Source organism: Dermacentor andersoni, chromosome 4 (assembly GCF_023375885.2).
Source record: "Dermacentor andersoni chromosome 4, qqDerAnde1_hic_scaffold, whole genome shotgun sequence".
NCBI lineage: Eukaryota > Metazoa > Arthropoda > Arachnida > Ixodida > Ixodidae > Dermacentor > Dermacentor andersoni.
The window spans coordinates 22,872,425-22,898,774 of NC_092817.1; the positions used below are offsets into that span (position 1 = coordinate 22,872,425).

At 46.0% G+C, this 26,350-nt stretch overlaps 2 protein-coding genes across 2 annotated transcripts in view; both read right to left on the reverse strand.

Moving 5' to 3' along the window:
- Positions 1-366: 366 nt before the first annotated feature.
- Positions 367-6,826, reverse strand: LOC129386124 (uncharacterized). The gene is made up of 4 exons (XM_055073496.2): positions 6,573-6,826; positions 4,058-4,165; positions 2,980-3,156; positions 367-671 (listed from the first exon to the last, which is right to left on the reverse strand). Exons 1-4 carry the CDS (start codon positions 6,801-6,803, stop codon positions 519-521), a joined length of 669 nt encoding a protein of 222 aa, XP_054929471.1. The 5' UTR covers positions 6,804-6,826; the 3' UTR covers positions 367-518.
- A 14,404-nt stretch (positions 6,827-21,230) lies between these two features.
- Positions 21,231-26,350, reverse strand: part of LOC126535855 (beta-1,4-glucuronyltransferase 1-like) — a 40,450-nt gene continuing 35,330 nt past the window's right edge. Inside the window, exon 3 of the mRNA XM_050182693.2 lies at positions 21,231-25,223. Coding sequence (XP_050038650.1) covers positions 24,999-25,223 — 225 coding nt within the window. The 3' untranslated portion in view covers positions 21,231-24,998. The remainder of the gene's footprint in view (positions 25,224-26,350) is intronic.

Consider the following 26,350-nt stretch of genomic DNA (forward strand, 5'->3'; position numbering starts at 1 on the left):
ATCGCGACCTTTAAACCTCATCGCCTTGGTCGATGTATGGATACCATGCGGCAGTTTGTTTTGCGTTCTTACTACAAGTAATAATTTAATTAGGGGGCTTTACGTACCAAAAACCACGGTCTGATTATGAGGCACGCCGTAGTGGGGGACTCCAGAAATTTGGACCACCTGGGGTTCTTTCGTTCAACGGGTGTTTTCGCCCCCATCGAAATGCGGCCGCCGGGGCCGTGATTTGATCCCGCGACCTCGTGCTTAGCAGCCCAACACCATAGCTAAGCAACCACGGCGGGTTTACTATTATAATAGATCCGCGCACGTTTGCGAATGCCTGTTCCGAAACACCACAGCTGTACGAAATTTGAACATTCAAGAAACGTTTAATAGTCCGTCGTGGTCGTCGTCGTCGTTCCCAATTATCGCGTGACACTCCAGGAATGCCGGGTGACCAGAGGTCATTGCAGCGCAAGCAGCCTGCATGGCTGCAGCAGCAGATATATGCAACTTGAGTTTCGTTGCGATCAGTCGGCCTTAAATGTAAAATCTGTTCGGTTCAACGAACTCTTGGATGCATCGAAAGCACTGCCGCTTATCGGCGTCGTCCTGCTCGACGACACTGTGTCCCGTGTCGTCGAAGGTACAAGCACCGCTCGCCGTGCCGCAGCAATTTCGTCCTGAAAGGAGAAGTGCACATCGGGTTCTATGTGACAGCCGAACGAAATTATATTTAGAAAAATCAGTGTATCGTTAAAGCGAACTTTTCTTTGCCAATGGATCCCTCCCTCCGACCTGCCGGGGTTTAGTGTAAGTACCTAAGTAACGTAAGGACGCAATTTTGTTGTCAAATACACTTCTACATATTTAAAAGAAAGGAGAAAAGAAAACCTAATAAAGCCGGAATGTTGACTGACAGAAGAGTACTATATAGCGAGCGCACCTGTCTTCGGCGTAACCAAACAATGAATACCGACACAAAACTCGTACCTAATGTCGACTCGTGGGTATCTCTAAAGCACACAGACCTCTTAATGGAATAGCGCATGGTATTAAAGGGTTCGTTGGGTGTGTGCCCAATTCTTCGACAATTTCCCTTAACTGTATGTGCCACCGTGACGCAATCGGCATTGAAAGGCCTGAAACGCATTTATGTATGTGTCGCATTTCTCTCTTTCATTAACATTCTTCCCTCGACAAGCACCATGCAGCGCTTTCGTCTTCGTGACACGGAGAGCTAATGGCTGTATACAGGCAACGAGACCCTGTGATGTGTCATCCGCTACTTTTGCTACCTCGCGAACTCAAACAAGCTTCGCGTCATTTAGACTCCGACACTGGTGTGTGGCTTCTTTAACGCACGGTGCAGGCGTGTCTGATTCATAATCAGTGCAACGTGGTGAACGTCCAAGGCTCGCCGAGGCGCTGGGAGGGAATCCTTTGAGAGGCCGAAACAAACTGCCAAGTGCCACATGCTGCCCCTCCAGGCCTTCTGGATGAAGTATGTGAGCTGTGCACGTTAAAGAAGTGGGTTATGCCGTAATGAGTAGTGCTGCCTTAAGGCTGCCGATACGCTACGGCTCCGCAAAGTGAGTGCGTCCGTGCGTGCGGGCGGTGGGCCGAGAGGTAAAACGCTTCTGGCTGTTTGGGGAGCGGCAGCAGTTAAGGGAGCTCAGGCACTTGCTAAGGGAATTAAGGCGCTCGTTAGCTCATTTTAAGTCAAGAGTCATAGAAACCTAGAGAAGCTGGCGGTAATTTAAGTGCGTTTTTTGTTGGATTTAGGACGTTTTGTTACGTTCTTGGTCTTAGTCGAGGAAGAACAGTGCAAGAAAAGTCGACAGTAGATGCCGAATCTACGATGTTCGCCCTTTACATTCGGTGCCAGAATGACTATCGTTTTCCCTCTTGGGGAAGCTCGTGAAATGAGGGAGGGTCCGTGTAGTGTATGTGTCAATTCATTCGTTTTCTAAATTTCTAGTTTTCAACTTTCGGAGGGTAGAAAGAGGAGGAGGGATGAGTTGATAATCGAGAGTCGTAATCATATCTTTGGATATGATTGTGATCTGCTTCTGTGGAGTGCAGTGCGCAGCAATCTTTCCAGCAGGACATCAGATATAAATATGCGATTCGTAGATACTTGCTCACGACCAATACTGGCCGAACACACGCAGAAGTGAAGCCACGCAAGCATAACCCAATTAGAGAGATATGCATTCTTCCAGCAACTCAAATGGTTTCAGGGTAAATACTTTCCACGCTCTATTACATTTATTGCTTAAGCACAGTTATGTAAAAACGCAGAGATACCACATAAAAATAAAGCGAGAAGGTTAAAAGAAGTAACGATGCTAGACGTTTAAGCTCCCGCACGGTAGCCTTGTTCTAGGTAACTCTGGCTGTAACGTCTCTGAGTATTTTAACCTTCTATCTTATGCGATCCGTAGTGTTTTACACAAATGTGTTATGATCATCCCCGACCAGAGGAGCTTTCGGCAAATACTAGACCTCTTATTGATTTAAGTAATATTGCAAGTGTCTTTGCAGAGTCCCATTATGTGTACACTACTGAGGGAATATTTTCGTCGCGACCTTCACTGCTGTTATGGTAGTTTTTTCCGTAGCAATGACAAAACATTCATTACTTCGACGAGTTATCCGCGAGCCATTTCAAGGACTCGCTGTGGCGTAATGTCGACGAGATGACCCAACTGGCGTGGTGAGCGCTGCCTTCGCTTCGCAGATCGGCTGAACAACAGTCATCGCAGTCCTAAAGATTCAAGCGCGTTCTATGCGTGAAGAGCCAGGCGGAAGACACCATTTTGGAAAGAACTCGAGTAGCTGCGAGACTATAGAGACGCAAATCACGTCGCGAACCGTTTGACTCGCTCACAGCTTATTCGAGGAGCCGCTTGGGCGTGGTATTTTTCATACGCGGCAGCATTTGCTTCCTGAAGGGACCACAGCGATTCACGGTGTCATCTCACCAACCTTGAAGGCGCGTCCGACTTCGCCAAAGCTTCGATTCAGCTCGTCCGAGCTCTTTAAGATCACCGCGGCCACTGCAGCGATCAGGGCAGCGAAGCACAGGAAGGATGTAGCAGCGCACAGCCACAAACAGGCCCGAGAACCACCAGCGTCGCCAACGGCTGCAGGCCGCAGCTGAACCTGGCAGGACGCAGGAGGCTGGACTTGGCAAGCAAGTCTCGCATTCGTCTACAGTGTGTGGGTTCCCAGCTCAAGATTTATATACGGCGACAGGAAGTAGCCTCGAGAACGTCCAACATTTATGTCGATTTTTTTTTTCGTCGCGATGACAGGACTACACCCGTGTCGTATATCGACAATAGGACAGAAACTACTTTCGCTACAACAAAACAGACCGTGTCTGACGACAGGAAGTAACGCGTAAAGTATTTCTGCCCTTACAAAAAGAGTGTTTGACATAGTGAGAGCAATGTGCCCCATAAAAATACAATATGGCAAAAATGGCTGTCGTTAGAATGGCAGCACAATAGGTCCTGCTGCCTTCTTTCTGCTGTGTTCGGCTTCCAGAAATGACGTAGTGGTGCCTCACGGTCCCATTTAGCCTGCTTGTCCTTAGCCATACGGTAAGCAGAGCTTCGTTCCATTAGGTGAACTGCGCGGGTAAAGCAACGGACAAAGAAAAGTCGATAAAAAGATAAAGAAAGAGGGAAAAGGCTAGCCGAAGAATGTTCTGTGCGACGGAAGAAATGTTGCTCCGCTAGTTCCCGCGTTTTTCATTTTGCTTTACCTTAATCGTACCCCTTTCTCCGTGCTGTGTTCCACCATGCAGGGAAGGGTCGATTCACTAGTCTCGCCACCCTCTCTCACGACGTCTGTGTGTGCGCGGAGCTTCTGTTGGTTGCAAGAGCTATGCGTGCACGCCAGCTCGTGCACCGAGGAACCACTAATGACCGCGCTATTGACCAGAGCCACGCGGAACCACGTGTACACTCAAGTAGAATGCGCGTACATCACGCGATACGTTTGACGCGTGTACATGTCTCGAGTAGCGCCTGTGCACATCAGTTGCATGTATGCATACCTGTCGGTCTTGGGAAAGCGCCGTCGCGCCGTCGGCTTCGGAAAACGCTGAAGCACGAGGAGGGCGGTGGAGTGGTAGTCGAGGTTTTTTCAAGGGCGCCGGTACCACCTGGGTGGAGAGCATCGTGATGAGGCATAGAAAACATTAATTGGGTGGTCGCCGATGAAAGCTTTAGGCCTTATCAATCGTGAGCCATCCGCAACATGCTAAAAATAAATAAATATAGGCACGAATCGGCAGGCTTTCCCTTACGCAGTTAATCTTTCGTATTGTATGCTTACCTAGGAAGAAACGGCTGCCTGGCTACGAAACATACTATATCACGTCGCCATTTTCGTCGAAATACTTCAGACTTGTTTTATTTATTTATTTATTTATTTCTTCATACTGTCAACCCTCTGCTGAGGGTTCTTACAGGGAGGGTTTAAATACAGGCAGACCATATATACAGGTGCATCAAGTGGCACCTGTATATATTCATTGTTACACGTTACGCTGTCTGTGACTGCATCCTACCGGCAAGCGAAGATGATGGATGCACTCGACAACCTGCTGCGATCCGAAGTGAATTCGGAAGCTTCGGACAATTACACGAAAAATGGTACAATATACAGATGGAAAGCGGAAATCAGCACATTGGTGTCATTTAACCCGCAAAACATCAATCGAATATTTTGTTATAAAGCCTATTCGCAATTAAGTACCAATGGATTGACCAGAAGGTGTAGGAGCGTCTGATTTGTATTTGCACACCGAAGCAATGATACGCACAATATGGTGTCGGAAACTACTGAGACGCCATCGCTGACATTTAGCGAAACCATTGCCTGGAAACCACCTGTTAAAGCGGTTGAAAGCAGAAGCTACGCTATCTTAAGGGGCGACGCGTCGTTACAGTGTCGGTCCAGGGGGCACATACAACTGAAACATAGAAGTAATAATGGCAGAAATGTTTTTTTTTTCAAATTTCGGCTGTCGTAAGCCGCTGCGATAAAGAAATTCTGTCATAGCGACAGTCATTTCTTCATTGCAATCTGTTATGTTAACGTCGCAGCGCTGCAAGCATATATGGTTACGACAAGGCCATTTTGTTCTAAACTAGCAATATTATGTCGTCGCAACAAGAGCACGGGAAATTTTGTTATATTTTGGGATAGCGCCTGCCGTATTACTAAACTCGGGAGCACAGATCCAAATGCGCACCCCTGAGGATGCAACTTCCGTTGCAAATTTTTACGGGAAGTTGGCGGGAAACCTATAGGCTAAAAAAGCGTTTGCGTTCCACGAATGAAAAAAAAAAAAAGAAAAAGATTCCCGCAGAGACTCCTTTGCGAGTTGTCTAAGTATGCGCAAGCATTGTGTCACTTGCTCATCTCCACGTATCCCGATGCCATTATCAATGTTATGAAACTTGATCTGACCAGTTCAAACCCTTAGGTACCCTTATCGGTCGTTATCAACCACATCGGACTCGATCCAAACCTTATCAACCCTTCTCGGTCGGTATAAACCGTATCACAATCAATTCGATCTTTATTAACCATTATCGTACATGCTCCGACCCTTATCAACACTTATCGGCTCTTATCAACCTTATCGGACTTGATCCGTTCCTTATCAACTATTATAGGCACTTATTAACCTTATCAGAATTGTTCCGACCACTATAAACCCCCCTGTCGCTATTTTTGTCCCCTTTCATACTTTCTTGTTTGTGCTAAGCGACTATAATTTCTTATGGTCTACTGGGCGATATGACCCGACCAGAACAGCAACACGTACTTCTTGATTTTAAGCCCTTATCTCTTTTTAGCACCTTATCCATCCGTAGCGTACCATTATCAAGCGTGACGAGACACATCTAACCTTTCATCACTTCTTATCATCCTTATCAACTCACTGGCTGCTTATCTGTCTGTGTTGCGCGACGTGAGCGCATGAGCCCTCAGAGATCGGTAGCATTTGGGTCGGTGAACGAACGTCCCAACAGAAGGCGCATCCCGCGGCCACCGAAGCGCAACGGGGATGTGGTGTGCTTGGCATTAAATTTTCGCAAAAATCGGAATTTTCCTGACGTCTACAATGCTCTAAGTCGGCTCTACATGTGGTTCTAGAGATGGCTTTTATTCGCCCATCACCAAAGCTTTCAAGAAAGCCTTCGTAGAAACTGTTTTCCTTTGGCCTTTGTTTTGTACCGCCGGTACAACACGTTCATATGATTCAGGTGTTTTCACCTTATAACGTTATGCAAGCGTGGGTGTTTAGTCCATTGGGCAAGACACTCGGCCTCCAAGCGTGCGGTCGTAGGTTCGGAACTCACCACTGCCAACGTTTTTGCTTTCGAGTGTATTTTGTGTTACACATTAATTTCTCTACAGCGATTCGTCTTACGTGACGGACGGACGCACAGGTTTCCTGGTTCGGAATGCATAGAATTGTTTACGTATTTAAAAGCGCCTACACAAAAGGCATACACGAAAAAAGAAAATTACAATGCGGTTAAGGAACCACTTACTCTGAGTGCGTGCAGTGTCCTGTACAACGCCGTCGTGTTAGCATCAGCCGCCGTTTGTTCCCCGGCGCACTCGAGAACGCTGCTGGACAGCGTGTTCACCAGGGCGGCCTGATCAGCGGTGACGTCCAGCGACTCGCCCTCCTCTTCCACGCCACCGCAGCTGGACTCGTCCTCAATTTTCGTACATTGCACTAGAGCGGCGGAACAACCCGCCATGTTCGATACGGCCATCTCTCCCTCTTTTCTTTTCTTAATTTGTTTCCCAACAATGGTTCTTACCCACTGCGGGGGACTGGCGAAGAAGTAGGCGGTTTTAAACGTGTGTTTTTTAAATACCTTTATGACCAAAATAAAATTTAGAATATTAGAATATGATTGGCAACAACAATAACAAAAAAAATGACGCAGTGAGAAGACAGCTACAATGAATCTTGAAATAAAAATAAATTAGATCAAGAAATAAAATTAAAGAATCTACATAATTTGGGAAATGTAGTAAGTTAGTAAGTGGTTGCAACGAAGGCGACCCTGTGATTGAATTCCCATGAAGATGTCCCAAAGGAGAGAATGGCTGGCGAAGTTAGCGTTAGCTCAAATTAGCAAAATGGAATTCTTTGTCTTCAAAATCGGTGGCTGAATAGATAGATGCTCAGTAGATCCAGGTGCATTGCAAGAACAACGCAAAGATAAGAGTCATCGCTATACCATTTGGATATAAAAACTTAACTGCGGAATACAGCAGCGCAATTCTTTAAACGAAACTTTAAATTACCTTGAGGAACCCCAATTATTGTTCCAAAATGTTGACGTCAACACTGATGTCGTTAATGCCGATGGCCATGAGAAATACTCGCCCGGAAGGATTCTCTTCTTTTTTTTCCGTCCCTGACTACACAAGAAATAGGGACCGAGGGCTGTGTGGCTGTTTATACTTCGTAGTCAACTGGGCGAAAACCGGAAGGCAGTGTGAAACAACAGAAAAGGATCGTACGTGGACATAGTCGCCGAAATATAATTAAATATTGGCAAGGGGAGTTGTGGGTGGAAGAAAGCCGTATTCTCCTTTTCAATCCATGCTCCTAAGTTAATTTTCCTTTTGTATTTGTTGACCCCAGCTAAAAACCTATTCAAATGTTCTCATAACGCTTACATTTCTTTCGTCATTGCAAGAATTTTGCAATTGTGATAACGTATATTATCATTTTGTACAACATACTCGATTCCTAATGAATATATATTTTTAATTATTTTAAACGTCCGAGAACAGGGGAGATGGGCCTCCTTAAGGTAGGCTATTCCAATATTTCGAGTACACTACTCAGACATAAACAAAGAAGGAAAGTAAACAACAAGAAAATTTTTAAAGGAATCCACATCAACAAATATCAATAAGGCACTATAGATACGTCAACACAAGTCCCAGCACACAAAGAGTGTCACTATATGGGCATCACCATGCATCGGAAGCACGGATCAGTATATGAAAACATTGACCATCGCTTCTCTTGCCGGTCTCTCTCTCTCTCTCACACACACACACACACGCACACGCACACGCACACGCACGCACACACACACACACACACACACACACACACACACACACACACACACACACACACACACACACACACACACACACGCACACGAACACGCACACGCACGCACGCACGCACGCACGCACGCACACACACACACACACACACACGAGCTCGTGTGAACGAAGCCTGCGGGATTATTCTATGTGACCAATTTCACACGTGAATATTGAAATAGAGGGCAAATGACTAGGAATTTCCCATCACCTTCCCATATTTAAGGCATTTCTGACGCACCCCCTCCCTGCTTCGCCATCTCTTACTTCGAGCTTCAAACAACGCAGAAAAACAATATTAAAAAGAAGCAAGAAAAGAAATCCGACAGTTCTCGCTTTTTCTTTCTTTCGCCTGTGCTTCCCGCATGTGTCAAGGCATGAACCGTCCGCAAATTTAAGGTCACAAAAGCAAGAACAACGCAATTACCAAGCTGCACAACAACATAAGCACCAAAAGAAATTAGCATGGTCAGAGTAGATAAGCGGACATATTTACCTGATTAGCTCCGAGACAAATCGCTCTCCAGCTATCAGCAAAATTGGGTAATTGAGGTAGAACGTGGGTGACTGGGAACTCGTTCACGCAATGAATTGCTCTTCGGAAGTAAAGTTTAACGGCGGCCATTATTATTATGTTCTAATATATTGTTTTGTGCAGAGAAAAATCGATGTCAGGGACGAAGGAGGTACGAACAATTACTTCGCTAAACGGCCTGTCATAACGACGTCAGGTGCATTAAAACCGGAGGTCGAAGTACAATATGGAATAAAACAGCGAGCTCGAGCGCCAACGAATAAAATTTCGCTTTCCGAGTTCAAATATCCTGTCACAGCCTCCTTCCCGGTAGTTTGCGATTGCGTGAGCGGAAGTGGACATTGCGCGATCCGCTCTCGCATTGCACGACGCGGAACATATATGTCCGTGTTCATTGAAGCTGCGGAAGCGCGAGTGCATGGCGCGACAGAGCTTCCGCCACGCTAGCGCCGACGCTGAACGCCAGACGATCAGCAGGTATGCGTATACAAATGCAGAGGGCGCTGACGCGACGGATAGCGGAAACGCCATCGAGTGAAAGTCAAAAGGAAAGCGTCACGCGATGCCTCCGCAGCGTGCAGCCAGATGCGCGAGCTTCGGTTTGACTTTTGGCTTTCCGGAATTTCGTCTTCCCGGCGACTGCAGCGGTGGGCATCCTGCAGGAAACAGAGCGGCATCCTGCTCCACCTTGAGCGAAGGGACGGGTTGAATGAGTTTCAGCGTTGTCTGGCGCCGCTTCATGTGGTTCGTTCACGTGTGTGTGTGAACTCACGCACGCACGCACTCACGCACGCACGCAAGCAGTTAAACGTAGTCAACCTATACCAACTCGCCCAATTTTCTGTTCCGATGAAAGACAGAAACAATATAGTTTCGATACCCTGCGTCGAGCGTTCTTGCATTCCGCCCTCACCAGCATGTGGCCGCTGATAATCAACCCGACGACCTCGCGCTCACAAGAACATGAAAAAAAAAAAGAAAGAAAGAATGCAGCCGCAAATATTAATTCGAACAGAAGATATTGTTGTCTACAATGCAGTGAGGGCGAGGAAAAGGTAGATGGAGACATAAGACGTCAGCACAAGGCCAGTTAACGTCAGTAATTTTGCAAAGGTAATTGAATCTCCGAAGTTATGTACGTCTTTGACAAAGGGCCGATTCTTCTGTAGTGTCTTGAGCAGACCGAGCAATGTTGTTGTAGCTGTGTTCGCTTTCCACGATGTCGCACTACCGTCACCTGGAAGCCTCTGAAAAATGACATGAGGTCTTCTGTCGGGCAAAATAACGGAAATCTCTTTCGCCACGAAAGTAACATGCCTGTCTTTTCTTCATTCCTCGCCTCCCGTTATCCCACCCTTCCCTTTTTGAAGACGGTGTTTGAGTGTTTGAGAGTTGGTATGCACTATTTGTCGATGTTGTTATTCTTACAAAGTGATAGTCTAAAGCATAAACTGATGTTTTAAACTCGTTTATTGTTTTCCCTTATTTTACTTTTCTTTCTGTTCTTTGTATGGCTGTGCTCGTCGCTTTTTTGTTATTTATTTTTCTAGTTCTTGTTTTGCTTTATATGTCCTACCTTTTTGTGACATTTAAACCATTTGCTCTTGCTTTGCGGTCCTTTAATTTCTTTCCCCTTCTTAAGTTTCCACAGTTGCTTAAATTTTTTTAAGTTGCATTGTACATGTGGGATAGGCAGCGTGTGAGTGTCGCACGATGCGGAACTAGGCCTCATATATTAAATAAAAAGCTATTCCGAGAGAATTGTTCGTAAGAGAAAGCTCCAGCCAATCTTGATTCCGCACATAATATTAGCGAAGGTGGCCGGCCAATGGTAAAAATCCCTCACGAACTAAAAGCTTGGCGGATTCGGCCGCTGCCGTTATATAGGGAGCTGGGAATATTCTAGCTGTGGCTTCGCAGCTTTTTCCCGTTACCCGCATTCTTTCCTCGAACCAAACAAAACTTTTGATTTACATCTTGGTTTATTGACTTCAAGCATATCGATGTTAGCCGCAGGGCTGATAGTAAACAGTGCCACCTTCGAATCACAGGACGCTAACAATCTCCGAGATTGTCCTTCACCGATGAGGCTAAGTGCGGCACGAAGAGCTGCAAGATCTTACGCCATCGACGTGTGTGCGAGAGAGAGAGAGAGAGAGAGAGAGAGAGAGAGAGAGAGAGAGAGAGAGAGAGATGCTCTGATGCTCTGATGCTCTTTATTAGAAAAACATATTTTTGCCGGCGCATATACAACCGCTGACATGCTACTCTGTACAGGGATGGAGAACGGGCCTGTCGATGTGAAGTGAAACGTCCTCAACCTGATGACGGTGGGTGGCTCAGGTTGAATAGACTTGGGCTGTGACAGGCAGTTCAAAGCGAAGGAGTCGTGGCCTTTGAGTATAAATATACACGCTGATTTGATTGATTGATTGATTGATTGATTGATTGATTGATTGATTGATTGATTGATTGATTGATTGATTGATTGATTGATTGATTGATTGATTGATTGAGTTTAACGTCCGAAAGCGATGCCGGAGCTATACGAGTATGAGAGACGTCGTAGTGGGAGACTCCCGATAAACTTTAACCACCTGGCGTTCTTTAACACACCCAATGCACGGTACAACGAGCGTTCTTGCACATCAGCCCCATCGATATGCAGACGCCGCGGCCGGGACTCGAGCCCTCGACCTCGTGCTCAGCAGCGCAACGCCGTAGCTACTAAGCCGCCGCGTCGAGAAAATGTCTACTTAGTCGATGTATATATTTCGTTCTAGATGACGAAGGAACATTGCTTAAAAGGAGGCCTCACATCGGGCTCTCCTATCCAAATACGCGATTACGAAGCGATTGTTCTGCTCGGCATCCACTGAATCGACTCTGACTAACTTTGCTATAACACAGAAAAGAAAGTTATGATATACCGGCTGTTAGGAGCAGATTTGTTATTGCCGAAAATGCAAAAAAAAAAAAAGGAAACAAGTACCTTATTTACGAATACCGCCTCATAACTCCTCAATGGAATGAGATATCACAGTACTGTGAACTGCACAAATTACGAATTCCAGAGCAGACAAAATCGACATAATATACGCAGGCCTGGAATTTGCCGCTAATATGTGGATGCGACTTTTTGTATATCTGTAAATAAAGTAGACATTTTAAGTAATCTGTAAAGTGACATACCGGGTGATAATTTTTAAGTTTCCCGGAATTAAAAAAAAACACACCTGTGGTAGATAGTATAATTCTTGCCCTTGAGCTGGGTTACTCGAAGAGGCAGACATTACTAGGACAAAATCGAAACATATTTCAACTAATTAACTTCTTAATTAATTACGGCACTTTACGGAACTTACGGCACCGGTAATTACTTTACGAATTGCAGGCGGTGAGCTTGCAAGATGTATCCGTTTAAAATGAATTTCCAGGATGATACTAGTTTCCAGGTATTGTTTCCCAAAGTGTGGTACGAAATACATGGGCGTTCCAGTTAGTTTTGTGCTTCAATGCACAAAACAGCGTTTTTCTAAAAAAAGGTAAGTGGAACAAGAGTTCATTTTTACGGCGAGTTTGATGGCGCACATCTCCAAACTAGTTACAACGAAGGCGCCAAATAAAACAACGGACGAAGGTTGTCCCGTGTCGACTTCCTTCGTCCGTTGTTTTATTTGGCGCCTTCGTTGTAATCGTGTATAACCAACTCGCCCACCAGCACGTGCTCCAAACTGGTGCCATTATGGAAATTCATTGTAAGTGTGTACGCCTTGCAAGCTCACCGGCTACAATTCGTAAATTACAACATGTGCCATAAAATAATGAATTAATAAGTTAATTAGTGATATTTTAAACTAGTTGAACAATATATGCTTCGATTTCTCGTGCAAGTAATGTCCGCCTCTCTGAGTAATCCAGCTCAAGGACTTGAACTATACGTTATCTGCGACACGCGATTTTTTAAAATTACGATAAACATAAAAATGAGTGCCTCATAATATTTGTCTGGTTCAAACATTTCTAGTAGATCCAGCTTACGGAACTGCAATACGTTTTTAGCGCGGAATTATGCAGTTGTAAGCAGCGTGCTTCCATTTCATTTTTTTAGTCTCAAATTGCCGTGTAATGTGTAAGCTCACTATTGCAGCAAGTGCAATCTAGCCTTTCCTGCTGCGAAGCAATGTTTCTGTAGTGTTTATGACTGGAAGTGGCGTTTACGAACGCTTACTCCTGCAGTACTGGAATGGCCGACAGCCCGACTTGCAACTCCTGTGGTTGTGGGGAAACCTGTGTTATAATAATGAAAAAATACGTACGAACTGCGGCACCCAGAAACTAAGCTACAGAATTTTCAGTTCTTTAAACGATCACCATCCTGCTCTAAACATTATCCAGGAAAGTAAATCATTCAAAGCTTTCAAAAATAGCATTACTATGTATCTGTTGTCACTGCAGGCATGACCACTCCTTTTTTTTTTCTGTTGTTTCTTACAGTATTTTCCCAATTGTACATAAATGTTCAATATGAAAGAACTCCAGTTTCAATGTTAACCAACCACTCTGTATTTCCATCTCGTTTAGTGTTTATTTTATGCGCTGAATGTCTTGTGCTCTCGAATGGGAGCAAGAATAGCGCAGACTCCTTGTCAGGCATCCACTTGCCTTTTTGTCTGCGCCCTAGGCAACTGTACCATACGTTGTCTGAATAAACTCTTTGACTCTTTATATATATATATATATATATATATATATTCGCGTGCACACACAGTGTTCACTCTCTCTTCCTCTTTCTATTCCCCGTTCCCTAGCCCACAGTGTAGGGTAGCAAACCGAACGCTCGTCCGGTTGACATTTCTGCCTTTCCTCGCCTTCCTTGCTTGCTTTCTCTCTCTTTTTTTAGTTTGTCGATTTTGGATAACTTTTTATAGAAGTAGTGAAGGCTGTAGATATTGCTTTCGACGGTTGGGCAGAATTTTACTTTGTCTCCTACATTCAACAACTTGCGTTCAAGGCGGTTCAGTGGTGTCCCAGAGTGAGCGTTTTTGCGTATACTCACATGCTTAGAGAAAGTCGAATAAACGCTGCCAGCCAGTGTAGACAAAGAAATGAAGACGTTAGGAATACGTACAAGTGCTACGCCGTGGCTTCCGCCTTTACACCAGGTGCGATCTAAGCGTCTATTTATATTTTTATAGGAAAATCCTAGTTTATCGGTCCCGAGCTAAAACGCACAAGTGCTTCCCTAAATGTTTGGCATCAGTTATTACATTTAACTTGAGTCAATAAAGGAACTTAGGCCTGTTGGACAGAAAACCGGTAGCAACGACACCATTGAAATCGTTGTAGAGCTCTCCGTCGTATATTCAGTCGTTGCGAAAGCTTACTTGGTCCCAAGATGTGCGGTGCCAAGCCGGCAGGTTCGCAAAGCTACAATGCGGGTCGCCCCGGAGAGTGAGCGAACGCCACAAAGAGGAGTGCGAGAGAGGCGTCACCGGGATTCACGAACGTCTGTATTTCGCAAGACGGTTCCGCCTCGCCGCGGGAACCGAAAGGAAGGCAGAAGGAAATTAACTGACGGGGCGAGAGGTGGGCGGCATGCCGTATAGAGATCAGGAGCACACCTCACCGTGGCGCGACGAGATAGCGGGCTCGTCTGGCGAAGATCTCCGACCGGCTTTCTCTACGTCGCCTTTCGGAGAGGAAATAGAGCCGCGGCTCCCATTTCCACGCCGAGATCGTCCTGGCGTTCAGAATGCGATGGCCTATCCCGGGGCGAAAGCTGCGCCGGCGGCAGCGATGAAAGGCTTCTCCGGCGCCCGAATCGCGCCCTCCCATTTCCGAAGAGCCAAAGGAGCAAGAGGCACGCGGATTAAAAAAAAAAAAAAAAAAAAAAAAAAAGGTCGTGCTCTTTTGGCCACGTGTCGTACTCGCTTGTCGTTGCTTTTCGTTTGTCTTTTTTTCCCCTTTACCTATGTGATGTCAATGAGTGCAAGTGTATCTGAGTCGGTGCACAATTTTATCCTTGCCAGCGTCCCTTTTGAGAGAGAAAACTCCATTCCGCATCAGCGCAAAAGAATTTTGACGTCTGTGTATGTCTGTCGAAAGAAAGAAAAAGAACTGACGAAGTAGGAACTAAACCTTGTACCTGCGAAAAGAAAAAGAGGAAGCAGAAAGACAGGAAGAAGAAAAGAAAGAAATACGCGTGCGAGTGAAGAGAAACGAGAGTACACATGCCATCCTTTCAGTTGAAAGTCTAGAGTGTCTTCAGTAGTTTTCGTCCTGGTTTCCACCGGTTCGTTTTTTTTTTCAGACCTTTTCCTGCAACCTCGTAGAAGATTTCATCCTTACTGCATGAAATAGAAAACGATAAAAAATAGTACGCGTATACCTTTTTTCATGCCCATAGCAGAAAGCTGCATGACTTCTTGGCTGTTAGAAAAATTTTCAGTGCGATAGCATCTTAACATGGTACTTTAACTTTCGCTTGTAATTAGGAACTACTTCGACATCGGCTTCACTCATTGTCAACGTTGCGTTTAACTACTTTGGTTTTTGACGGCCTCACTTGTACTCTGCATCGGGCTTCGCTTTTACAGATTCACACAAGTGAGTCCGCCGAGAACTCGACCAAGTGAGCGCTGTAAACACCCTCCGTCACAAGCAAGAGAATGATCCCAAGATTAGGACCTTTACCATCCTTCCCTGTTATCGACAACACCTGGTCGGTGGCGGCATGACGTATGCTTACGTAAAGGAGCCTAATTTAAAGGTTCCAGTCAATGAAATACAGTCGCCGACACACATCTATACAATTACCGTCATTCGTCACTAGGAGGGAAATAAGATACTTTTCTGAGAGAAGAAAACAAAACGGGAATTGTGCAGATCCCACGCACTGCGGGAAACTTAGGCGAATCATTTTGTAGGTACCTGGCTATCCAGCAATGTTTGTGCTTACGCAATACTATACCAGCTGCACCATTGTCTTCCTGTATAAGTTGAGTATATAGTTGTGTGTGTGGGTCGCAAGTGTACGTGTACGTTACGACATCACCACGATGACAATCGTGCTGTAGGTGATCGTATGACGACGATGGCAAGATATCTACGCCGACCATTCGACTCTAGCCAATACGGCATGGCGATTGTTGGGTTCTTCATAGGAAGTGGACGAGCGTAAGCGAGATACTCCGATTGTGACGTCATCAGCGACTACGTGTTATACAGTCGTACGTACGTACATATGGCTATTTTAGGTGGCGCATTTTGAAACGACGATGGAATTTGTACTTCGGTGGTGAGAAGTTAAAACTTGACTGCTTTGGGTGATCACGAAGCCTGTACAACGTTGCACAGTTTCTGCGTAGCCTTGGCTGCTACGAGGCGCTATAGAAGGTACTGTGCAAAGTGTGCCGGTCCCTGAGATAGCCTCAAAGCGCGAGCTGTCATAAGGAAAGGATACAACGAAGTTGCACGGGGTAAACGCGCCGAGTGTTTCAAAGAGCTGGCTAGCTTTGGAACTAGAGAAGCTTGCGTGCCATCGTGGATTTCAGAAATGTCCGCGTAGATGCAAGCTGTGCGACGCAACACCTAATTGAAAGTCTTGCGTGCACGCATGAGGCCCTAAAGCACACGACTGAACAGACAGAGTGAAGTTTCAGGAGCCTGACGGTTCTGTGTCTGTGGCGGCCTCCTTGAAGGCCTTTTAATTTAGTACAGTCTAGCCAAATGATGTATTAATATTGTTTACCACCAAGTGACTTGCTTTGTACGCGTGTCCGTATTTTTGCTAAGAAGGCACTAAAGAAAAATGAAAAGCCATCGTGGCCTAATGGTTAGAGTGCCAGGCTGCTGTGCTCGACGGTAGGAGTTCGAATACCACATCGGCCGCACACTAATTTTGTTTAAGCAAGGCGATACAGGAACCTACTTACCTACCTACTTGCCACAAATTGCCAAGAATGAGGCAAAGAATGCTTTGCTTTAAAGCAGTGGGTCTTGAAATCGGCAAAATACCAGCGGTACTACCGGAACAGGCCTTACCGGTCTCTCGTGTTAAACAAACCGGTCGCATACGAGCGTTAAAGAAAGAAAAGAAGGGAACGCGTAAACAGAGTGGGCGAACGAGAACATCGCCGTGGCGTGACACTGTAGTGCTCCCTCCCTTCCCTTTCGCTCTAATATAGGGAGCGCTGGTACACAGAGAGCACATAATGGGGATCCATTCGTTTCTCAAAGTGAGCCACGCGCGTTCACGGCACACACTTGTCCGGCTCCATAGACACACACTCTAAAACACGTCCGAGCCTGTGCGCACAAATGGACGTCGCGTGGCACCGCACTGAAGCGACTTTCGGGTGTCCGGTGGAAAAGAGCGGCTAGGACGGCGGACATTCGTGCGCGCTGCGGCTCATGCGACACCCAAGCGGGAAATGTGTCGCGACACTGCATGCCACTCCAGTGCAAAGCTGTTTTTTTTTTACGGCAAGATAGAAACACAAAGAAGAAAGCCAAAAAGAGTGGCAGGATAAGAATATAAGGTGTTAGTTATCGTAGAAATGAAACCTTGGTGCGCTGACGAGACCTTTTCCCACGTCGTCGCGCACGTTCAGCGACGAGCGGCACCTACAGGAATCAGACGTGCATAAGCATTCTAAATTTCAAACACGGATCGAATATTGCCTTTCCGTATCAAAGTAGTTGACTCGCGAGCACGATATTTGATTACTTAGAATATTAGATTTCGGCCGAATATACGCAACTACTATACGTCTACGGGAGCCTGCTCGTCCTGCGAGAGCGTCTGAAGTTCCCGTTGCAAAGCGACCAGATGCTGGTGATCATGGACGTTCTGCTAATTCACAAACAGCGCGTTCAGTATATTTAAATAAATCTTAATATAACACGACGGAAACCGAATGAAATAAATATATATTTTTACTGCAAACAGCAGCAATGACCTAGGTAATGGGCTGAACCTGGCCGCCCATTCGCGAAAATTCGCCAACTATGGAAAGACACAATGTGTGGTGGATTGGCGAATGAAACCCTCGCCTATATGGGGGGGGGGGATACGTCCGCATAACTAGCAATAAGTAAGCGGAACATATTTGCAAGAAAGCTCCGTTTTCCAAATATAACTTATGTGGAACGAATCGCCTTGAGCAACGGTTTTTCCTTTGCTAGAGATTACACTGCTCCTACACAGCGCTTTTTTTTTTTTACTTCGAACAATCAGAAAGAATACTATAAAATTTATTCGAGTCACGTAAATGCAGATGAAGTATAAAATCATGCGGACATTGTTAAATAAAAGCAATCTATTCAATAAACAAACGAATTAAGTGCATTACTTCTCAGCTACAAACAATACGGCACATGTTTATGTTGTAAAGCTGAAGGTAGGCGTCACAGCAGTCTACTTCTGTGCTTTTACTCTTCAAGATCGCCATGTATACAGACCGAAATAACTATAGCGTCAAATCATTCGTGCAATTTACGCGATTACGCACGCAGCACCTCAAAGCGTGGCTCGTGATGCAACCCTCCTGTGACCTAGTAGTGCGGCGTAAAATAATGATGCGCCATACCGCGCGCAGAAGCGGTCTGTCCCTCCCCTGCGGCCGAAGTGACTATACGTACAAACGCGCTTTGCGGAGCCGCCAATCGGGATCCGCTCGTGGGAAGAGCAAAGTGCAAGGGCGGCTTCATCTTTTACGCCACACTTTTATGTCACACGGGGGTTGGACATCACATGACGTGCACCCGGTTAGTGACAAGAAAAGCAAAAGCGAACAAAGAAGTCGTAAATCACGGTAACACGTGAGGCAGGCACCGAAAAAAATACCTTGATAATGCCCCATACGCCGGGCCGAGATTAATAGACGTACTGAAGCGCAAGACGTCTATATACAGTCAAATGCGAGTGATAATTTCTTCCCGCGAGGACATGGGATATTTAGGAAAAAAAGATATCTGAGGTCCTACGTGCCATAACCACGATTTGATTATGAGGCACGCCGTAGTGAGGGACTCCGGACTAATTTTGACCGCGTGGGATTCTTTAACGTGCACCCCAGTGTACGGTACATATGCTCGTATTTAGGAGATGGGTGTTTCGGCTCCTCCTGAAGTTCCTCCGCGATAAAGGGTTGGAAAGTAAATGGTGAACCATGTGGGTCGTCATGGGTTGGAAAATGCGCAATGTATCGGGCTCTGTGTCAACTTGCTTTTGATACAACTGCTTTTGCCCTGTGTGTTCCTGCCTTCTGTCTTCGTCATATTGCACTGCCCCTTCAATATATTGCTTTTGATACCTGGTGTTGTTAGCTGCACTGCGAAGTGTTTCAGACCGTACCAGGTTTGATAGCTAGCTTAACACCTTTTGCAATGCTAGGTCCGCCTGCTGTACGCAACAACTCTCGTCCTCCCCCTCCTCTCGGGCCAAGAGACGACAGTTAGAGCCTCGGAGTTTGCGACAGATAATCTTCTAATAAGGCTTGTTCGTTATAATGCCCGTAGGCACTTTTGCGGGAAAGGCTTGTGAGGCGGTCAGTCGATAAATGGCTAGCACTCGTTAAACAGCAGGCCATTGACCTGAATTTGTCTTGCCTGTCGGCGAAAGTGAAGAAAGCCAAGAGCCCCACCTTGGATGTCTTCTTCGCTGTTAAAACGCACAAGCCGTCCATGCCGTTCCCTGCTATTGTTTCCAGGCGCGATTCATGGCGTTATGTCGTCTCTAGCTGCCTCCAGAAGCACCTGGACTCACTTCACGTTGTCGACCCTTTTGTGATTCTGAGCTCCGGTGCCCTTGTTCATTATCTAGTGAAGCAGAACCCTCAGAGCTGCACCGCTTTCAGCCCGGAATCGACGTAGAGGACCTGTATTACTCGATTCCACATGCACAGTTGTTAAAAGAGCGTTCGGGAGTGCGTAGTGGTTGATAATGACGAGCCGCTTTTTCGCAACGCCTCTGTTATCTCTGTTGCGCCCTTTCTCGAGCTGTTAGGCTTTTATTTTCACTTCACGCTAGTAGCTTGGTATGGCAATGTTTTCGTCCAGATATCTGGAGTATGTGTTGGGTCGCAGTTGGCACCAGCAATTAGGCATATTTTCTTGTCCAGTGTACACAGGGCTTGTGTGGTACCGAACTTGTGTGGCACTGTGCGGAAGGTACTCGGGTACGCAGACGATATCGTCTTTCAGCTACTAAATCTGTCAAATCAATCTTTCAACAGCTGTTGAAAGATTGAGCAGCTGTACTACATATGTAAGCAATCGGTTCAGTTATAGTGTTAACCACGCAAACAAATTCGTTTCTTGCTCAACTTCAGAAGTGTGTTCCGTGCCTATCTCGTACGGGCACACATATGTTGGCCAAACCGGCAGATGTTTCAACACCAGGCTAAAGAAGCATTTGAATTTCGCAAAAGGCACTGCACACACGCATCTCGCAACGCATACGATAGACTGCAAGTCGCATAAGTGCGCACCCTATGTGGAAAAAAAAAAAAAACGACAATCTTAAAAATTAAATTATAGGGTTTTACGTGGCAAAAGCACTTTCTGATTATGAGGCACGCCGTAGTGGAGGACTCCGGAAATTTCTACCACCTGGGGTTCTTTAACGTGCACCTAAATCTAAGTACACGGGTGTTTTCGCATTTCACCCCCACCGAAATGCGGCTGCCGTGGCCGGGTTTCGATCCCGCGACCTCGTGCGCAGCAGCCTAACACCATAGCCACTGAGCAACCACGGCGGGAAAACGACAGTCTTATATAAGCACAAAGATCAAACGACAAGAGAGGTAATAGAAGCCCACAAGATAAAGAAAAAAGTGGAACGGGTGTGTCAGCCACGCCTCCAGTGCGCTTCAGTATACTAAAGTGGCTTTTAAAGGTGTGTCTTAACACGTGGCAGATTTTTTAGAGGGCGTAACACCAAATATTTTATCTGTTTTTACCTGCTCTTTTTGAAGATGTATGACATTTCGCGTTTTTTAAAGTTTCTATCCTTTCGAATAAACCATCAGTTGCCAGTAAGCGGCTGTGTCTTCTCTTGTGCCTTTGATTTTGTCCTAGTATATATTTCGCGATCTCATTGGACATTTACTATTCGGACATCCCTGGCATTTAGGAATGCATCATCAGTGAATTCTGATGAACAAAATGAACTCGCGGCATGCGGCTGCACAATTTACGTTATGCATCATTTTATATTGGGTCCCGAGTTCTTGCAGAATAGAAAGCTCATCTTAAGAGCGTTTCCTAATTGGCCCGCGTTCGGTTAGCCGCCACTCAGGATTAGCTATATATAGCGATTGGTGTGATAACGAGGCGACCGCTGCGACAGTAGCCAATGTCGGATCAAATTTGCGCACGGAGCAGAAATAATGTTGCTTAAGCTGCTAAGTATGGCGGACGGTGTCTTGTTTTTCGCGAATTCAATATGCCGTATCTCCGAGGGCTCTGGCAGCTCTCTCCGTTGTAGGTGATACGGACGTCGTAAGTGAAACGTACGCACTCGTAAACAAATAACATTTTATTTCACCTATGAAGCAATCGATACATAAGCTACGTAGCCGGTTTGTGGGTTTCCTTTGTTTTGTATTAGTTTCGTCATCTTTACTCTTCGTTTCGATTTGTATACCGTTTCAGAGAGCGACAATTTGCGAGAGCACGTGCGTGTACACAGCGCAATAAATAAGCAGCAGCCCCCTGCTCCATTCGACACTTCATCTTCACTCCTACAAATTATGGAGAAAAACGGCCGAGAGACGAGACACGCTTGGCCAGTCCTCTGCATGTCCACGTCGTCAAAACATGAGGCAATCATCAGAGCACCAGGCACCAATTAATTTAGGTAGCAAACGGCAGTACTGCTTTTTCTTTGTTCCCGTTTCACAGGAGGCAGAGGCGCAAGCAATCAAATCCGTGGCACTTGGTTGCAATCTCATGATATGGCGGCAGTTATTGCGCAGTATGCGCTGCGCAGGAGTGCTCGGAAGCTATCCTCATCAAACGCAATCATTTGCACTACAATAAATTAACGTTGCACAGACACCTTAATCAATTACCGTTCGGTTTTCAAATCCCACAGCTAAACTCTCGGCCGTGTATAATGCCGGGCATTTCCGTATTAATGAATACTGAACTATATGCTAGAATGGCCGAATACATTGATCTGCATTACCGAGCAAGTCTGTCGTGTGTATAGCGTGAGCACAGGCTTGGTAAGCCGTAAATGACGTACAAACGAAACACAGGTGGCGACACCAGCGCAAAATTGAATTCAGCACCAGTTCCCCATGAAGCCGCGAATTTTGACAGTCAGCCCGTGGATTGACTGCTTATTGATGCATGTTGAATAAATCGCATCCAAAAGTAAGCAAACGATCAACATGTTAACTTCATGGAGCTCTAGCGGTGCAATATCTTTCTGAATAAGCGACGATACGATAATGTCCGCCAAATTACAATTGACGTCATCGGCACCGCGTGCATTCCGGGCGCGTACGAGTTTCAAAAAAGGACAGTTCTTGAATTTGGCAAGAGCAGTGCATGCAAGCGTCGCGAGGAGCACAACTGATAATAGCAGAGGCAAGCTGCGACGCTGTAGCTGTAGCTTTAATCACTGTTACTTATCCTGATCTCGCACTTGTGCTGCACTCGTTACCAAGCCTACAAACGGTGGGACACTTCGTATCCCAGACTTATGTAGTCAGCAAGGCACATCAGTTTTTTTAGAGATGTTCAGAACATGCCTCCGCACACACTTGTGCAGACACGTACCTGACAAGAAAGCCGCGATTATTACAAAACGGAGATAAGAACAAAAATATGAACGGGCCCACAAGCAAACATGGACCATCTGCAGCTACCTGGTACATGCATTCGAAGAGTATTACAAGCGACGCAAAAATTGTGCACCCGTATACATCATCTCTTCCTTTTCTTTTCAATGAACGTTTTCGGGTTTTCGTTGTCGATATCTCTCGCAATTTCTCGCGCAGCACGTAACATACGACATGTTTGAACTCTCTTTGTGGCGCATGGATATGCGAGATGCGCAAACAGCGAGGGAACATTGACGGCAATCAAGGAAAATACGACTTGCAGATATTACGCAGGACGCAGGGAGGAGCCTCGGTGTAATTGCAAGAACACATTTAATGAGGAAGTGTTAAATTTTCCATGAGAAATTAGAAATGCGAAAAAAAAAACTTCCAGTCTCCGAGAATCATGCATGCAAGGACGGAAACCGGCGCGAAGAAAATGTTTCGTCAATGGGCTGCACTATAGTCGATAAAGTGCGATAATGACGAATCCTGCCGGAGTGATCACGAAATGGCCACTTTGTTGAGCCAAAAGAGCATACCACTTGTCGATGCAAAATCGCCCGTAGAAAAACGTATACGTTTCGAAACAATACGAGAAATACGACAAGATGCAAGAGTTCATGCTCACCGCACTGAGGCTCCTTGGCGTGAAATCACTAGCAAGTCTCCACAGATGCGCAACGGCGAAGTCAATGTGGTGACGCTGCAGCGACGTCAGAGAATAGTCCTCGCCACTAGACCGTTTCGGTTCGCCGTTGTAACTGCGTATAGTTGAGGCTTGCTTCTTACATGAATACAAATATCCTTGAGCCCGCACATGTCGCATTCGATGTAGCATGCGGTTAAAGCGTTCACCCGTCTCAGCTTATTTCAATCCCTACAAACGTTGCATACAGAACATTCAGAATGCGTTTTGAGCGGCGGGACCCTGCGTATCCTGTCAGTGTACTGAATTAAATGGGAAGGGCGACCCTTTACAAAGATATAAGGTTGTTTTTCTTCGGCAGCGCATTACTTGGGGCAGTTGAAGTAACTGATCATCACTAATGAACTACTTAAACAAGTAGTTGCCGATTAACATTCTCAGTCAGTGCTCGAGGCATATGCGACAGGGCACCCGATGGCTGTCGATGCCGAATGAAGCTTGTTCGGTTTTGTTTCATAAACCCTGATCAATGTTTCACTCACCAACGGGTAGCAGCCATCTGCAAACAGTACATTACGTTGTGAACGGTCGGGTTGCGTCTAAGTCAAGCGTCATGCAGGCGAGAAAAATGGGCGCAGTCGATCGTTCGGGCAGCATCAGTGTGGTGCACGGCTGTGCGGAGGAAACGCGTACCTTACGGGGTCGCGGGCAGCGAGTGACTCGATATATCGACGGTGCCGGCGAACGGAGCTCGACATGCGTGGCCAAATCACTCAGACTTCAACGTCGGATTTCCAAACGGATGTTTCTGCTGCTCGGCATAGAGAATAATTCAAAGTATTTTGGTTCGTTATAGGCAGGCTCGATATTCCCGTAAGCACGTACCCGTAGACAGAGAAGGTTCAACAATTATTTACGTCTTATTGGCCACACAGCGACGATGCAAGTCTATCCGGAAGCAAAATGCTACGAAACCCTGCAAAAAACCTTCCGATTGAAATGTGCGATGCCTTACGGGGCACACGAGCATCGTTCGTACGAACATCAAGCGGCGCATTGGCTGGCTAAAAGCGTTAGAAGCACCACCCTTCCTTCATCTTCGTCTCGAGTATTTAAAATAGCTACCACGGTGAAGCACTTATTTCGGAATTTCGTGCCTGTAGTGCGCATTGGCCTCCATAGTACGGAGCCTGGTGGCTCGCTGCGGCACCCACGGCAACGCTTACTGCAGCTCGAGCGTCAAACTGTTACGAATAGAGCTTCGTACTGCTTCATGCGAAATGTGGAAGCAATGTGGGGTGCGATCAAAAGTCCCCGTAACAACATGGCGAATCCTCCACCGGTCTCTGGCAGCCGGTGCCCATCCGTCAACCCCCGAATCATTCTTTCCCCTTGCCTATCGCGGAAGACACATCACTCTTGAAAACAAATATATAATGGCGATCGTGGATCCCTGTATCACGAGGATTGCTTGTTCCCCGTTACCTGTGTTCTTATAAGGGGGTACGCACGTATCCCGGAAGCGCGTTCCGGAAAGGGCTTTTTTCTTTCCTTCTTTCTTTCTTGCTTTCTTTCTTTTTTGACGCGACCCGCGAACATGTCAAACACTCGCGGTTCCATCACTTAGCCAGACGACCTTTCCCATAATCCAACCCCCGTTCGATGCTTGTCGGCCACAACACACGCACGCTCGCCGGCCGAGTCAACTGCCTAAAGAGAATTCCTTCCACTCTGGCTTGTTCACCGAAAGGTCGCACGCACGAGCTGCCGTCACTATCCAAATGAAAGGAAGCACCACAATGCACGTTTGTCACAGCAGCAACGGCTTGGTGGCCGGAGGGAGTGTCGTCTTGGTGGCGGTGACCTGGTACTTTCTCTTCACGTCTCGCTTAAAGCTCGCCAGCTTCCGCTGGTTGAGCGCGTTCTGACGCTCGCGCCAGTAGCCCCTGGCCCGGTGGTTCTGCATGCCTCGGTGTAGGGCGAACGCCTCGTCCAGCACCCAGAACTCGAAGCCGGCTGCGTGCGTCTCGTACACCTGCATGTTGTCAAGCAACGTGCATGTACGGCCTTGGCAAATGAAAGGAGCCGGAACAGCTCTGCGAGAGTTAAACAATCTCAGGAGCGTTGACCAACACTATAAGGTCCGCGCCGTCTAGCGGAGCGCCGCTACGAAAGTGATGACGGAATGCGCGCATGCGCAGAGAGCATACTCTTGTCTGAAACGTCGTGTGCTATGCTATTCAACTAAGCTTCAAACAAACAAACACGACATGATGTTTAAGAGCGCGGACAGAAAGCCTACAAGCTCGACTGGGTCCGTGCCCTTTAGAAAGAGAACACAGCGAGAAGAGCGTGGTCTAACTAATCAGGTTACACATTTATAGTACGTATGTATTAACAGCGAACATAGAAAGTAATTATGTTTGTTTAGCACAACAATTAAGACAACCATATAGAATATATATGTAAGCACTGACAAGTATCAGTTTGAACAGAATATATTTAACAAAATCAAGAATAAGCTTACTAATCAGCTTATAATACAGAGTTAATAGCTTTAGGATATACAAAGATATGGGTAATAAGTAAAGCAAGAAGGAAAGAAGAGCGTCACTTGTCCAGATTCAACATTGCATGTGCCTAAAGCTGAGAGAATCTTGCGAGAATCACAAGTATATTGTGCGCAAGATTTTGTTCGATATTTCGGAAATATCAATGTTATCTCTTAATTGACAATTCATTTAGCAAACATGGCAAGTAAAATTTCAACATTTGTTTTCCATAGTTCGTGCGGCATGTTCCAACTTTGCGCTTTTTAGGTTTACGTGTATTAGTATAAAAAAAGGATGGTTTTCTTGAAGTCCCGCCAAACTATCCGATGTATTAATATGCCCAGATGCGTCAGATTTGTAATATCAAGCAAACCTGCAGGGATACAATGATTTCACGCTGATAATGCTGAATTTATGAAATAATTGCGCAGTGTACGTGCGAGTAAGGAGAAACTTTTAAGGCTATACGAACGACTCGTTTTTGTAGCCGAAGAAGTCTATTTTCGAGCGTTGTCGCGGACCAGAATAGGGCGCCGTAATTCATTATCGAGGAATACAAAGAATTATGATAATAATATGTAATAGTATGAAATAATAATATTTCTGGAAA